The sequence below is a fragment of the Gopherus evgoodei genome, chromosome 11 (assembly GCF_007399415.2).
Source record: "Gopherus evgoodei ecotype Sinaloan lineage chromosome 11, rGopEvg1_v1.p, whole genome shotgun sequence".
Lineage (NCBI taxonomy): Eukaryota > Metazoa > Chordata > Testudines > Testudinidae > Gopherus > Gopherus evgoodei.
The window spans coordinates 18001626-18018727 of NC_044332.1; the positions used below are offsets into that span (position 1 = coordinate 18001626).

The 17102-nt window shown below is 41.4% G+C and overlaps 1 protein-coding gene across 5 annotated transcripts in view; it reads right to left on the reverse strand.

Annotated features, from left to right (window-relative positions):
- Positions 1 to 786: 786 nt before the first annotated feature.
- Positions 787 to 17102, reverse strand: part of ZDBF2 (zinc finger DBF-type containing 2) — a 33998-nt gene continuing 17682 nt past the window's right edge. For 4 of the 5 annotated variants that reach the window (XM_030579330.1, XM_030579331.1, XM_030579332.1 and 1 more), the window contains one exon: positions 787 to 10701. In XM_030579330.1, coding sequence (XP_030435190.1) covers positions 7935 to 10701 — 2767 coding nt within the window. In that variant the 3' untranslated portion in view covers positions 787 to 7934. Of the gene's footprint in view, positions 10716 to 17102 lie in introns of all 5 variants that reach the window. The other variant, XM_030579334.1, reaches the window with a different exon arrangement.

Consider the following 17102-nt stretch of genomic DNA (forward strand, 5'->3'; position numbering starts at 1 on the left):
AACCAACACCACTGTTTTCTGCAGTGTTCTTTAAAAGCTTGCTGTTTATTGATCCAACCTGACATGGTTTAGTTTGTAAGATCCTGTAAGAGCTCATCTTCTTAGTGAGGTATGGCAGCAGGGAGTATAAAGATATTTAATCAGTATAACCAGATAAAAGATATAGAATTCTGTTGTTTACCAGAAAAACAAAGCATTTATGCACAAGATGCTTTTGGTTCATCTAGTCCCATGGTCAGTTCTAGTTTGAACTACAGGATTGCAGAGTAAAGCCAAGTGGTCCTACCCAAGATGGAAGGCTAGAAGAAATTGTAACACATCAAAAACATTGCTCTAGCTCATTAATTAAAGTTCTCAAGCTGTGGTCTGTGGGCCACTGGTGGTCTGTGGGGAACTGGTTGGTGGTCTGTAGGGAGCTGGCAGGTCATACGGGGCTGGCACTCATCTCTAAATGCATTTTAGCAGCTGAAGACCCCTAGAATATATATTAAATGCTATCCTAAAATATTATCTTTCAATGTAAGCAATTGCTGTCATTAACCCAGGAGCATGGGGTAAACTCCTGTCTCTACTGAAGTCAATGGTAAAACTCCCTTTGACTTCAATGGGGCCAGGATGTCACTAATTATGAGACTATAGCTGTTCACATCAATTATGACTGGGCCATCCATGAGACGAGAGGTTGTCTATGAAAAATCATAAATTGTGTTGATCTCTCCAGAATAAATAGTGCCAGTTGATGATACATTAAATCATATTTCATGAATAAAGAAACTAACAAAAATGCAAAATTCAGTCTTTATTTTATTAAAACAGGACTTGTGATGTTTCATGGTTGGAGGAATGAACAAACTCATATCTGTAACACATTATAAACAAACAAGAAAGAAAACCTTTGCTTTCTGGGCATGCTCAGACCTATGCCACTGGAAAGTTTCCAGGAAAAGGTGATCTAAAATACTGTAATTTATAAGAAGTCAACTGATAGCACAAAACAAATTTCTGCATACATTACAAAATGATATATTTTCTACTTTACTTTCCCTGTCCAATCCATAATTATAAACAGGCATTCAAGTGTTAGGATGTTCTCTCCTCTTCTGGAATAACTCCTAGTTCATTTGGTCCCATACTAGAGACTCCTATTATTTGTTTCCAGATGGAAGGTACATTTTTTTAATGGCAGAAAATGTAAAAAGGAGTTAACGCAAACAAAGATGCCTTAAGGGGAAATGGGCAAAACAGGAAATCTGAAAAAACAGTAGGATTAAGAACTATATTAATTAAATGGAAAAGCCATCTAACTGCAGCATTGCACAAGGCCAACAATCAACATGTAAGACAAAGTGAGTTTGTAATAACAGTAAGTGACTGAAGAGTCAGAGACAGAAAAGAGGGAAAGAACTACAACATCAATGGAGAAAATTCAAAATAAAGGTAAGACAAATGTGAAAATATTAAGCGCAAAATGATAATACCTAGCTGGGCACCAGTACAGCAATGTACTTAAATACGTGTTTAACTTTGAGTAGTTCTGTTCACTTAGTTATGCACATACTTAAATACCTTTCTGAACCAGGACCTCGAAAAGGAACATTTTGATACTATGATCATGAGAACATCATATACAAATTAATACAGGCAAATTAGCTAGAAAGAATTGCAGAGAAAAAAAATCAAAACAGAACAAGAATTGGAGAGGGAAATTACTAAATGTATATTAGATTGTAAGTTCTTTGGGGCACAAACTATCCTTTTGTTCTATGTTTAGACATAGCACAATGGGATCCCCGTCCATAACTGGGGCTCCGAGATGCTACAATAATGCAAATAAACAAGAATAATAAAATAATTTCAGTGAGGAAGAAATGCCAGGTTCATTCACATCCCTTACCGCATTTTCACTGGACCAGATTCTACCATCTTTATTCGTGTTTTTTGTTTTTAGTGGGACTACTCATGAAATAAGGTACTACTTAACATTTATAATGGTAGCAGAATCTGTTCCATTCATTTTAATGGGAGGTGTATCTAGGGAATTAGACATACATCTCACAACCACTTTAAAAAGAGCAGGGTTGACATTTTCAAACAAATGACTCTTACCGAACCCATAAACAAACACACATTGGCTTCCTATGAGCATCTCTTTGCCACTACCTCCCCTCAGTTTTCTTTCCGAGTTTCTATATTTACCTCTCATGTCATTGTTTTCTCTGTTTCATATTCATTGAGCATGCACAGAAAAGGTCTTTAACAGTCAGAAGTCAGGTATATAAAGGAGTTTTAACATACAATAGATGTTATTTTGCCACTATTACAGCAATAATTTTCCAAAACTTATATTCCAGGTACTTTTCTTTTCTTTAAAAAAATAATATGCTGTTACTCTTCATACTGGTTTTAAAGGAAAATATATAATTATTTAAACTCTTATTTAAATATAGTCAATTATTTAATTTTTACAAAAATCACTCTGACTTAGGGCCCTATTTACAAAAGACTTTTCATGCAAAAGTGCATAACATTTTTTACATTCTAAAGTCTTCAACATGTGGATATTACGAGGTTCCAAGGGAAAGTTGTGTACGTGGGAGAAGCACAAGCCACAGAACTTCCTACAGCCCAGGGAGGTTCCCAGAGGCGGGTGTGACCTGTGCAGAGGAAGAGGAAGTCCCATCCCTTCCCACCCAAGCCAGAACTAGAAGTTGGAGCCCAGCACCTGGTAGAAGCCCCCGACCAGGGCTCCCACAGCCCAGCCCCTCCCCAGGTTTGGGACCAGTGCTTGGGAGTTAAAGAGGCCTTAGTTGGGAGGGGGAGGGCTGAGACCACAGTGCCCTCCTGACCACGACACCCTGGGAGGTTAACCCACATCGCTCACTGTAAGGCCAGGCCTGCTTCCCTCAAAAGTCATGACCTCATCCATTCTATGCCACTTCTACTTCTGCACTGGTGGTGGCGGACACCTCGTCAGCAGATGCCACTCTCTGACTGCCCAGTTCTGAAAGCAGCACAAATGTAAGGGTGGGAATACCGTGACTACCCTACAATAGCCAGATCTCACACAGGAGACCAGATTTCACGGTCCATGATGTGTTTTTCATGGCTGTGAATTTAGCAGGTACTCACCTAGAGGTATGTGGAATTATTAAGACTGTCAATAACCAACCATAAGTCAGTATGGAATATGGTTATTTAAAAACTGCAGTTAAGTATTTACAAAATAGTCCTTAGCTGACTAAACTCTCATGGCCTTAGATTGTTTTTTAAAATATTTTACTAAGTTTTAAAAAGAAGTAAACTCTCAACTACAGTAAACTAAGTTGAAGTAAAAACAGGTAAAACAAAAGGACTTAACAATTAAGGCTGAAATTTAGGATAACCCACTGTCATTCACACTCACCAGTACAACCTTTTTCTCTTCTCTATTCAACGATTCAAAGGTGAATTATGAATCAAACCATTAAGCTAAATTTTCAGATTTAACTCTAACTTTCTTTTGGTTTTTGAGGTTTCATTAGGACCTCCACCATGTTGCTTGTATAGTACTGGAAAGATTATAATTTCCTTACCAACACCATCCGTTATTGCTAGAGTGAAAGTTCACAGTGCTCTTGTTTTGTCCAATAAAGCTGGACATGGTTTTAGAAAAACACTAATTACACAACTTGCTACAATACTGTAATTGTATATTTTGTTGAAGATACCGTTGCACTGATCTGCTTTGTATCATACTGTATTAATTTAAACTGCCTTTGAAACAGTCTTGAAAATGTATTGTATGTATAAATTAGGTGTGAATATACACATACAAACACAAAATACGTATTCCTTACTAATTAATATTACTCTGTTTAATTTCTAGTGCAATTGTTTAATCATATTTTTACACTTTACAATTGTGAGGAAAGGTAGGCACAATAAGTAATGCTGATTCTACATGATACTTTATTATAGTCTAGTGCGCCATAATGCACTGAATTTACTATCACACAATACAATATGATACAATTCAAGCTCACAGTTTGTTTCCTGTAAAGGGTGACAGTGCACTGAAGTGTAGTAAATAGGGTCCTAAATGCTTAATTTAAACAAATACACAATTTCTGTAACTTTACACAATAGAAGAGGAGGTTACTTACCCTCGAGATGGGTGGTCCCTATCTGTATTCTGCAGAGGGTTTATGCATGCAGGTCATGTGTTGGGAGCCAGAAAATTTGAAAGCAGTAGTGTCCTGTGGTCCGCACATACACCCTTCCCTTGCCTCATGGATTTGTCCAAGGCAATAAAGGGTGGAGCAGACCAACCCTGTCTCCAGTTCCTTCTCCACCACAAATCAAATAGATCACAGCAGAGGGGCAGCAGATAGGAAAGTGGAATACAGATAGGGACCCACATCTCAAAAGAACCTCCAGTTACAGGTAAGTAACATGTTCTTCTTCAAGTGATAGTTCTTATTGTATTCCACTGAGCCTGAGGGTGTGAGGAAGAGGAAAAATAAGGTCCTCAGTGTGCCTGAGGTGGGTTGTTATGACAGAGAAAACCTTGGTGAAGACCCGGGGAGCAGTGGTGAGTCCAAATGGTAGAACCCTGCATTGCAAATGCTGAGGACCCAACGTGAACCTCAGGAATCTCCTGTGGGTTGGATGGATGTCTATATGAAAATAGAGCCGTAAACCCACATGCCTTTTTCTAGAGAAGGTATGATGGCTGCTAAGGTAACCATAACAAACTTGGGCTTGCAGATGAAGCAGCTAAAGTGCCATAGGTCCAGGATTGATCTCCAGACACCCTTTTTCTTGGGTACCAGGAAGTAAGTGGAATAACCCTGTGTCCTGATAGTTTGAAAGAATGTGCTCTATTGCTCCCCTTTGCAGTAAAGACTCTATTTTTAGGGCAAGGATGCTGTCATGAGAGTGGTCCCTGAAAAGGGATCAAGGCAGGGGATCTGGATGAGGCAGTGTAGTGAACTCAATTGTATAACCATAGTGGATGTCATCCAGGACCCACTTATCAGTTATTATTGCACTCCAAGCTGGTAAGAAGAGTGCTAAATGATCCCAAAGGGGATGGGTTGGCTCCATGGCAGACGGCCTGGTGGTTGACGGTTCTCTAGTGGTACACAGAAATATCACTTCTGAGAGGATTGCATGTAAGATCATGAAGCCTGAGAAGCTGGGCCTGGAGGGTGGGATTCGTTGGGTCTTCTGGCACTTACAATGAGGCTTATATGGCCTCTGATAGAAGAGCAAGGGAGACGTGAATCCCTGTAGGGGGTAGGCAGTAGAATTTTTCTTGTGTTCAAGTGTATAGATACCCAGCAATCTAAGCGTGGCTCTGGAATCCTTGAGGGGGATTGAGGGATTTGTCGGTTTTCTGATTAAACAGGTGACTCATCAAAAGGAACGTCCTCAATAGTATTCTGCCATTATCTGGGAAAACTGCATGAGTGAAGCCATGATTCCCTTCGCATGACAATGCCTGTGGCCATCGAGCATGAAGTGGTATCTGCAGCATTCACAGCCGACTGAAGCACCATTCCAGCCACCAACTTACCCTTCTCCAGGATAGACTGGAAACATGCTCAATCTTGCTGAGGCAGCTTTTCAATAAAGTCCTTCACTTTGCCATCATTAATTGGCCAACAAGGCCTGGCAGTTTGAAATTTGGAATTGGAGGCTTGCTGAAGAGAAGACCTTGCATCCCAGAAGCTCGAAATGTTTGCCCTGCTTATCTGTCGGGGTGCAGCACAGATGTTTTTGTCTGGAGAGTTCCGTTGCTGCTTGCACCACGAGAGAATCGGGGTAGGGAAAGAAAACTCGACCCCTGGGTTGGTATGTAGTATCTCTTCTCTGTGTTCAAGTGGCCAGGATATGCCAAACCGTTCAAGCTGGCTGAAAATAGCATTGTTGATTGGTAGGACAACCCTGTTCAATACCAAGGAATGAAAGATGTCCAGGCGCTGATGCAGTTTGTCTTGTACTTCCTCCAGTGGACTATGCAGCTCATCCACCATCCTTTGCAGAAGTTCCTGGAACTGGCAAAAGTCACCAGGAGACAAAGGGGAGGCTGAAGTGACTGCAGCGTTTGAAGAGGATGAAGGGAAGCATTCCTGCTCTGGAAGTACCGTTGGAACAGGACTGAGCGGTTCATCGTCCATAACTTGTTCAGAGCATCTCTCAAAGGTGCCCTAACCGGGAACAGAGGCAAAGCCTCCCTCATGGAATAGGCAGGTTCTGAGAATAGGTACTGAGATCAGGACCCTCAATAGGGCCAGAAAGACTGATTGAGTGGATGTTGCGAAGGGCCCCAGGGTGAAGGCAACCAGTGGCTTCTCTGTTGTTGGGGAAGGGAGGAGATTGCCCATGCCACTGACAGTCCTTTTGGGTACTCACACTGGCAATAGGGAACGAGCGGCTCTCATGCTCCATCGGAAACCAAGGACAATGAAAACTCAGATCCTGGTTCCAATGGCAGTACCGTCAGAAGCGTGCAATCACAGAAGGAGGAGGCATCCAAGTGGGGCCTGACTGTGACAAATGCCAGATAGAAGATTAGCCTTTTTTAGGTGCAGGTGGCAGAGGAAGATGCGAACATCTTGGTTCCCCCAGGGCAAACTGCTCATGTGACTCCAGTGCTTTCTCCAAGCATCCCAGCATCAACGGTCCCTATTCTGTAGCCAGCAATAGAGCAGAGGACTGTCCAGGAACTGGTGGCTCCCTTGTCTTAAGGGCAGCTGACACTGAAGGCATGTGCAACTTGGTTCTCTTTACCGGCAGATCTGTTGGTCTGCACAAATTTTGTGTCATGCATGAGCGCCTTGGAACAGGCTGCTTCTCTGTGGCTGGAACTCATGGAAAGTGCATCATTCTTTTTTGGTTTGGAGGAAGACTTACTGCCATGCTTATGTCCATGCTTCCTTGCCTCCTGACTAGGCCCTGGCATGGGGTCCATAGCAGCAGTACCACCAGAGCCAGGTTCAAGCTCCGAGGCCAGAGGCACACTACTAGGTTTCTCAGGCAGATGTACAGGGGTTGGTCATTGGACTGGGTCCAACTGTGGCATCATGGTAACCTCCATGAGGTGTTTCTTGAGAAGGAAAGCCCGGCCTTCTCAGATATGATTTGAGAAGGACTGGCATATACTGCTGATTAAATATGGGCTTCTCTCAAGCAGTAGAAGCAGTGTTGGTGCTCATCGTTGATGGAGAACCAAACGGGGGCAGGAAGCGCAAATCTTGAATCCTGGCATCTTCGGCATAATCCAGCACGGGCGTTTGACTGCTGGGGACTAGAAAAACAGATTCCCCCAAAGTCCAAATCCTACAAAAACTATTACTAAAAACTTAACTACCTAAGAAACAGTAATAAAAGCAGAATAAAAAAAACTAACTATAGACAATTTCTAAAACATTTTTCTTTTAAAAGTGCATCAGAGATGAGAGGACACTGTTAGCTTGGACTTGGACCATGCAGCTGTGAGAAGGAACTGGATATGCAGTCCGCTCACCCCGCTCTTTATCACCTAGTACAAATCCACGAGGCAAGGCAAGGGTGCATGCGCAGACCAATGGACACTACTACTTTCAAACTCTCCAACTCCAGACACATGGCACACATGCAAATTCTCAGTGGAATTCAACAGAGACCATCACTCGAAGAAAAACAGTGCAATATATATAGTGTGCCCACATTCCAGCAATATGAAATTAGTTTGTTGCTACAGTAGTTTATTATCGGACTTTCAATTCATTGTATCTGCAGTTCTGGCACATTACCTGGATTTTGTATAAACACCTTCCGTTCACTCTTCCTCAGCCTATTCCCAGTTGTTGGGTAAGTAAAAGTTTGTTGTTTTATTGGCTAGCTATCTCCTGGTAAAACAAGACAACCTCCCAATACAGGTATACTAGAAGTTCTTCCAGAAGGCTGTTTCACAGTGCTGGGGAGATCCTTATCTCCCAGCTCCTAACTTTGGAAGAAGCTAGTTCTGGCTTCTTTGGAAAAGACCCTGCTGTGATTTTCTGCCTCTTTTCAGTAATCCCTGAAATGACTGCAGAGTTCAAAAATGTCGTCCTGGGTTTCCTCCTAACCTTTAGCTTTTTAGCATCAAGTTTTTCCTTTTTGAGGTGCTTTCTCAAAGTAGGTTTCCTTGTCTGATGCTTATGGATGGAGAAGACAGAAGAAGATTTTTGGGCACAAGAGGAGAGCTCCCTTCTTATCTGCTCTTTTTTTTGCTTTTTAGTTCTGGATGCTTGTTTGCCTGAGGCTACTCTACTTCCTCTTCTCACAACGCCACAATTGACAGAGATGGGTCCTGAAGCCTTTTTGGAAAAACCTGGTTCTCTACTAGTGCCTTCTTTCCTCTTCCACATTGTCTTTGAATTCTCCCTCTCCAACTGTTCACTCCTGATTGACTTCAAAGGTGTTTTGGCAACCCTGCTATTAACTGGGGTTAATCTAACATCTTCTATCTGAGACTGATGGGAGTTGAAAGGTGAAATGACGACGTGTTTATAGGACTTCTCTGAGTGAACAAATATTGGAAAATCAGACCTTTCTGTGGAAATGGAAGCTCCATCTGTCCTCAGACTTGAATTCATATCATTCCCTTTAACTGGATCTGACAGAAAAGTCGCTGAAGAAGAACTATAGGACCCTGGCCAATTGAAGAATTTAGATGGTGTACATTCTTTCTGTGTCTCAGATAATTTCTTTGTGTTTGCATCAAGGCTTAGACTCCTAAACAGTTGTCGAACGTGGGAGGGCTTTTTGGCTTTTTCTCTAACTGTGCTCTTGGGAGCTGTTTTCAGAATTCGATTTGTCAGTGGGTCATAATACTTAAAAGAACATTGTTTGTATCTGTACCTTACAGAATCCTTGCTGTCTGTGGAGCTGTGATTTCTCCTCATTTTGGGAACATCTATGGGTTTGCCTTTATATTGTTTAATCTCTGGACATGAAAGGACATAAACCACTGTCTTGGGCTGCAGAGGGCTCATAATTTTGGTATATGCTTCAGGAAGCTTGAGGGCACACAGTCTGGTTTTCATGTTTGAAATTCTTTCATTCTCTGACCAAATAATGTTTGCTTTCTGATCGGGTGGATTAGGCTCCTTTCTAATGATTTTTCTTTTTACTATTGGATAGTTCACTAAACTGGTTTGGGTTCCATGGCTGACTTTGACCACTTGGCATCTTGAAGCAAGGCGCCACGTCCTCTTTCTAGGCATCTGAAGTATTTGTGGGTTGCATAGTGTATCAGAGGCCAAAAGATTATCAAAATCAGAACCACCACTTATAGCATCATTCAATTCTGGCAATGCTTTAATCGATGAAGTTTCTGTTCTGTTACCTGTAACAATGTCACTCTTCCTTTCATCTTTCTGCTTCTTCTTCCTCATCCCCTTCCCTGTACTGTTGGCAGAGGGTTCGCTGTTGAAATGACAACGGAAACGACCTTCCTTGAAATCACGCACAAGTGCTTCAATTTTTATATCATCTTCATACATTATCTGGGACCACGTCTTTCCCACAAAGGAAGGAGGCACATGAGGCAGAGCTGGAAGAACTGGTTCCTCATTATGAATTATTATATCCTGTTTTGCTGCTTCTGTTTGCTCCACTGAACCACCTTTTAGAACAGAACTAAGTTGAGTTCCGTAGTTCCTATCTTCCAGGTTTACTTGGACCTCTTTTAGGAATTCTATATCCTTTGTAGCTGCCTTGGGTAGGCCTGCTCCTGAGCAAACAGGTGCCTCACAATCAAAACTCATTTCAGAGCCCTCTAGACTATTGTGATCCAGAAGTGATGAAATATTTAAATAGGAATTACTCTCTTCATCTTTGCAAGAGAGCTCATTAGGTGAAGCTCCATGGCAGTACTTCAGAATGACTTCTTCAATTATCTCATCTAATGAAGTTTCATCAAACCTGCTCACCTTCATGTCTTTGTATCTTGTTAAATGTGGAGATGCCCCAAAACTTAGTGAGTTGCTAGTACCCACAAGATCCCTGAGACAGAAGTCAGACACCAAAGTTTCATCCTGAGATTGTAAACCATCTAGTTTAAAAAAAGATTGACCTGAGATAACATATGAAGCATTGCCTTGGCTGCAGGTAGGTCTCTGACATGAAAACGAAGGTTTTTTTGGGTGGACTGATGCCAGAACAGGATTAGGATTTGTGTTTAATGATCCATCCTTGTGGCATACATCCTTCTGAATGCGATCATATCTGCTACTTGGAATCAAATTTGATGTTGCTGCGTACCTAATATTTTTTGCAATTACAGGGCCAACAGGAGAACTGTGACATAAAGGGGTGCTACGCAAATGGTGAGATACTGGGCTCACATCTGTAAACTGGCCATCATGGCTACTATTTGCAATCTGAGTGCCATCCATTAGTGTATGTTTTTTCTCACTGCTACAGATGTCCAAAGTTTGCTGAGATATTTCTAAGACATGTTCCTGTCCCATCTTTAGTTTTTGGATAAATGTCTGTGGCACAGAAATTGACTTTATGCCCTCCTGAGATCTGCAAGGAGAAGGGGCGCATGATTTAACAATGGATTCACTGTCTGTGCCAGGCATCTCCCGTATGCTTCTTACCACCTCTTTCTTCTCCTCTTCTGGAAGCAGGAAAATATCCTGGGGAGCCATTGGGGAGATGGGATATGGCACGTCATCATATGTTGGTCTGGAAAAAACAAACTGTATAAATGTCGTAAATACATATAAAGTTTTTCAAACAAAAGAATTAAGAGTTCCATAACCATTATTAAAGTATAGTGCATTAAGACTAAGAACAAACTGAAATCACTACCTACAGTACTTTACAAAGTAAAGCTTCAAGAAAAGAAAGGAAACAAAGACAATGTTCCATAAAGCACCCCAAAGAAAGAAGACAAACTGGGCGTTTGTCTGATTCCATAAAGCAGGGATGGGCAAAGTTTTTGGCCTGAGGGCCACATTTGGGTATGGAAATTGTACAGTGGGCCATGAATGCTCACAAAATAGGGGATACGGGTGCATGAGGGTTCCATATGGGGGTGCAGACTCTAGGGTGGGGCAGAAATGAGGAGCTCAGGGTGCCGGAGGGGCTCCGGGGGGGGGCAGCGGGTTGTGGTGCAGGGGGGGTGGGGTGAGGGCTCCAGCAGGGGCCATGGATGAGGAATTTGGGGTACAGGAGGGGGCTCCATACTGGGATTGAAGGGTTTGAAGGGCAGGAGGTGGATAGGGGCTGGGGCAGGGGGTTGCAGGGGACGGGGGAGCTCAGGGGTGTAGGCTCCGGGCAGTGCTTACCTCAAGCATCTCCTGGAAGCAGTGGCATGTCCCCAGCTCCAGCTCCTACGCGGAGGCACAGCCAGGCAGCTTTGAGTGCTGCCCTGTCCACAGGCGCCGCCCCGTAGCTCCCACTGGCCGGGAACGGTGGCCAATTGGAGGGGCAGAGCCTGGAGCAGGGGCAGTGTGCGGAGCCCCCTGGCTGCTCCTATGCATAGGAGCCAGAGGAGGGACATGCCACCTGTTAACTGGAAGCCATGTGGAGTGGGGCAAGCCCCCGACCCCGCTCCCCGGCGTGAGCTCAAGGGCCAGATTTAAAAGGTCTGACAGGCCAGATACGGCCCACAAGCCGTAGTTTGCTCACCCCTGCCATAAAGGATCAGGCAGATATTATTTTCACCCTCTCCTAGTAAGGAGCTTTTCAGAATGGCTAAAAAACACATTAGTAACATTATTCTACAAGTGATAGCAGAGAAAGGGAAGAGAAAATCTTTTTCTTCTTTTAATCCCATTGATTTATAAAGAACAATTAAGTTATTTTAATGTATAGTTGATCTACTAAGCATTCTGCTATACAGAGCTTTATAAGCATCTTTGTACATAAATTCTCTTCTTTTAAAGAGTGGTTCTCTGAAATATGACTCTGCAAATATCATCACAGGGTTCCACAGAGGGAGCAAATCTGTGCACTAAGGAGCAAGCATTTCTACCTAGCCACTTTTCATTGTACAGTCTCACCATAAGGATTTACTCCAATACAGACATTAAAATGTTTGCTGATTGAAAGTTGGCAGACAAATTCTCAGCGTGGGAGAACTATTGCCTTCAACAGTAAAACATTGGGTTTGGCTATTTTTTCAAAATTATATTTTTATGTAACTATCAAAATATTTATATAGCTCAAAAGTGTTTCAATTTTGAAACTAAAAAAGTACGTCATTAATTCATTAAAAAACAAGTCTAATTATCCTGTTTAGAAACATGCAATTTCTTTAATCTAAGCATTTATAAAGATTTTAACATGTACAGTAGTAGATATACCTTACCAATGAATCATTTTATCTTTTTTTTTTAATCTACTTTTAAAATGCTAAATATGGATCCATGGATCAATCCTTCACTCCTTATAACAGCAAACTCTAGAGTTTTGCCCAAGTAAGGAGTGTATTTGGTCCTTACATGGTCAATAAGGCCTACTACTAAGAAAGGTTCATGTCTAAAAGCAACAAACTTTCAGTACTGAAATGCATATCTACCTGGGACATAGCAGAAGATCTAAAGGAACTGGTAATACTAACTAGTTAAGTAATATACATTAATTTGTAATATGCAAAGAGCCTATTTGGAAGGGAGGTAGGCTGGTATGTAGAGACATAACAGTCTTTTTCCATGCAGGTCTGTCCAGGTTGAAGGCATACTACACTCTCACAGGCCTTGAGAGGCAGGCCTGTCCTCGCTTACAGACAGCCCCCCAACCTGAAGCAAATACTCCCCAGCAACTACACACCACACCACAAAAACACTAACCCAGGAACTAATCCCTGTAACAAACCCCGTTGCCTACTCTGTCCCCATCTCTAATGACACCATCAGAGGACCCAACCACATCAGCCACACCATCAGGGGCTCATTCACCTGCACATCTACCAATGTGATATATGCCATCATGTGCCAACAATGTGGCCCCTCTGCCATGTATGTTGGCAAAACCGGACAGACTCTACGTAAAAGAATAAATGGACACAAATCAGACATCAGGAATGGTAACATACAAAAGCCGCAAGGAGAACTCTTCAATCTCCCTGGACATTCAAAAATAGATTTAGATTTATCCTTCAATAAAAAAAACCTTCAAAAACAGACTTCAAAGAGAAACTGCTGAGCTACAATTCGTTTGCAAATTCAACACCATTAATTTGGGCTTGAATAGGGACTGGGAGTGGCTGGCTCACTCCAAAAGCAATTTTCTCTCTCTTGGTATTGACACCTCTTCATCAATTATTAAGTGTAGATCACATCCACCCTGACTGAATTGGCCTTGTCAACACTGGTTCTCCACTTGTAAGGTAACTCCCTTCTCTTCATGTGCCAGTATACATATTTATTTATGATTGTATCTGTAATTTTCATTCCATGCATCTGAAGAGGTGGGGGGGGGTTATCCACGAAAGCTTATGCAAAAATAAATCTGTTGGTCTTTAAGATGCCACCAGATATCTTGTTGTTTTTGTGGATACAGACTAACACAGTTACCCCTCTGATACTTTACACTATTTATGATCTTGTAACCTGTACTGCTCCCCAAGAAATAAATGGATATTTCCATTCCTGGAGCAAATACCTTTTACCATATCAGCTCAGAAATTCGAACACTTGCTATCCAGTGAAAGTGTGCTAAGTTATATGGACTGCCTTATTTGTCAGGTCAGCCATAAAAATATGAAAATAGAATGTGAAAGTGAGGCTACTTCTGACTAAAAGGAAATTGTGTTCTAATATATTTCTCTTGGTTTTGTATATCATTTTAGTGATGGTGATGTTAGGGAAGGGTTAATCTTACATATTAATTCGTATTTCTAAAATTTGTATCTGTTTTTTTGAATTGTCAATTTAAAATTTGTATATACTATATTATGTGCAATGGCCTACGACTAAAACACTGCATTAATAAAAACTAAACTAACAATCTGTAAACTGTGATATCGGGCAAATATTTATCCTTTTAAAAAAAAGTCTAGTACTATCAGGATAGTAAATTTGTTTACTTAATATACTGGCTTATAAAGGAAGTAACAGATTTTACACTTTTATTAGCATTTTTTAAATTAAAATTACACAACTTTGACAAAGTTAATACACATGTACTACAATTAAATAATGCTAACGAGCACAGTAAAAGTAAGTAAATGGACAGATAGTACTGAGGTTGTAACATAAACCAGCCAAAGTCAGACTCTCAAAGTTCACACTCACAAAATGTCCTTAACTTACACTATTTTTTCCTCAGAATACAATGAACTGAACAACTGAATGTCACCGAAACCTTAATTTTGGTGTTAGGTTTTTTGTTTTTTATCTCTGAATTTAAATAAAATGTAGGGTGGATAATAGTTCAACCTCACATTCTGTCCTAAACTCACACAATTCTTTCCCCAGGACATCATGAATTAAAGGTCTGAATTTTTAATTTCATGAAAACCTAAAGATTCTTTAAATATATATTTTTAGTTTTCAGTCTGTGAATGTAAATACAGTGTATGAGGGGAAGGAAAGGCCTGGAGAATCTTCTGCATACAAGAGACTGCAGCACTATTCCCAGAAGCACTCCTGGTGCCAAGAATCCCTATCACAATGATTAACAGTACTCTGACCTACCAGAGCAATGGGGGAGAACTGTTAATAAAATGTTATTTTGTGGACAGCAAAAATCAGAAGAGAATCTGCCCGCTCCTTGAGCTAGCTCCAAGTTGCATTTGATTGGTAGCACTATGCTGCAGGAAAGCTTAATGTAATGTTGCAGCGTTGCAGCTAGAGTAGCCTGTGGTTATCAAGCACTTGTGCAAAGGAAGCAAATAATTTCACTCATGTCTTTATATTATAAATAGCTGGAAAGGAATAACAGGAATGTAAGTGTGTGTCCACACACAAACAGAATACACATATGCACACAGGAATTATATGTATATGCACGTGTGCACACAAGGACTGCACAATAAATAAATGCAATTTTTCAGATAAACATTCAAGGGTTGTAAATATAAACAAAGTATTATATGCATTATGTCAATATCATTTCTTTATTCTGAGCGATTCCCTTTATACCCGAGGAAACCAATTTCAAACCACAAATTAGTGCTCTACAACACTGGAACATCAACTGGTTAGAGCAGTCGTCCCCAACCTTTTTGTCTGGCAGGTGCCAGACGAAGAACTGTGGCGGTGGTGGAGCATCTGCCGAAATACTGCCAAATTTCTGCGACATTTCGGCAGCGACGCCTTTCGATGACGGCACTTGTCGGCAGCATCGAGAGGCATCACCACCAAAACACCGCAGAAATTCGGCGGATGCTCCACCGCCGGCCAGGATGCGGGCGCATTTAGAGGCACCGTGTTGGAGACCCCTGGGTTAGAGAGTACCGTGGAATATTACACATTTGTGACAGCATCCCACGGTATAGGGATTAATACATTCTGCCTTTGAAAGAAAACACTGTCAATAGCGTGGAACATTCTTCAGAAATATTCCTCCTTCCATCAATGCAGAACATAAGAACATCATAATGGCTAAAACATAAAGTAATAAAACACTTTCACTATCTTCTTACTCACTGATTCTTGGTTGTTACATGTGAATGATGTGATTACACTAAAACATAAAAGATGTTAGTTTCACCCCAGGAGTTGATTATTATGGAAGCACTGGTAGTGGCTTCATAGTTAAGGTTCAGTCAGGATACTGGCCATTAAAATTGCAAAATTACAACTTACAGGTCTTATCTTTAGAGCCCTGCGCGTATACAAAATTTGTATCCACATCTGATCCACAAACATGGTCTGTGGATATAAAGCAGATATCCGAATCAGCTGCTCAAGGGGAACATGACACATCTAGTTAGTGTGTTCATTCATGTTTGTCTCTATATTATACACATACACATCTACAAAGCATTTGTGTAACACATTATCTAAATGTGCCACGTTCCTCTCTAGGAGAATAGACTATACACATTATATACAAAATGTGCACTGTCTGAGTTAGTGCATGTATGTGCATATACATTTGTATACTATTCACATATGTTACATAAAAAAAATTACAAGGAAGGAAGGAGAGCAAACCAATATGGCTAAACAACAGGGTTCAAGAGGGTATTTGAGCCAAAAAGAAATCCTTCGAAATTTGTAAATCTAACCCTACTGAAGCCAATAAATAGGAACAGTAGGCAATATATAAGAAAGAAATTAAAAGGGACAAAAAGGATTTTGAAGAGCAAATAGCTGAAGATGTAAAAATAAACAAGAGAGCCTTGAAGTATATTGGAAGCTGGAAGCCTGCAGAAGAATAGGTGGCATGAAAGGCCAAGCCTGAAGAGGAAGGAAGTCGGGTTAAGTTTATGTTTTTAGTTTGGGATTTTGTCGGAGGATTCCAGGGGTGAGTGAATACCGTGAGGCTGTGGGGAGAAGGCCTGCTAAAAGGTTATGTTAGGAAGAAGCCCAGGGATAGATATGAATAGACAGATCTTGCCTGCTCACTACAGGATCCCTGGTCTGGAACCCAGAAATGGGAGGGCTTGTGTTTCCTTACTAGCCACCGAGGGAGGGTGGTGCGAAGCGCCCCCAATATGAGTGGATAAGGAGCCTCAAAACCATGAGCTAGAGAGCACAAGGCATACAGGGCTCAGAGTCAAAGTCGAAGACCTTTTGTAAGAGCACTGGACTGTTTATTTGTGGGACACTTATTTCAGAAGGGGTGGATTTGAACGTGACCTGGCTGAATTACATGGAAAGAGACTACCATCAACAGGGGGCACCAGATGGGGAACAAGTCTGCTGTGCTACATGCAGCTGTGGGGAGCACGCCAAATGTTGAGTACGCTCTTTCACAATTCACAAGTCTACAGAGGTCTGAGAGGAGCTTCAGAGAGACTTAAACAAACTAAGTGAATGGGCACCACAATGGCAAATAAAGTTCAATTTTGATAAATGCAAAGTCATGCAAACTGGAAGGGAAAAAATTGAACTACTCATACACTATGTAAGATTCTAAATGAACTGTATCAGCTCAGAAAAGGGACCAGAGATTCACCATAGCCAGCT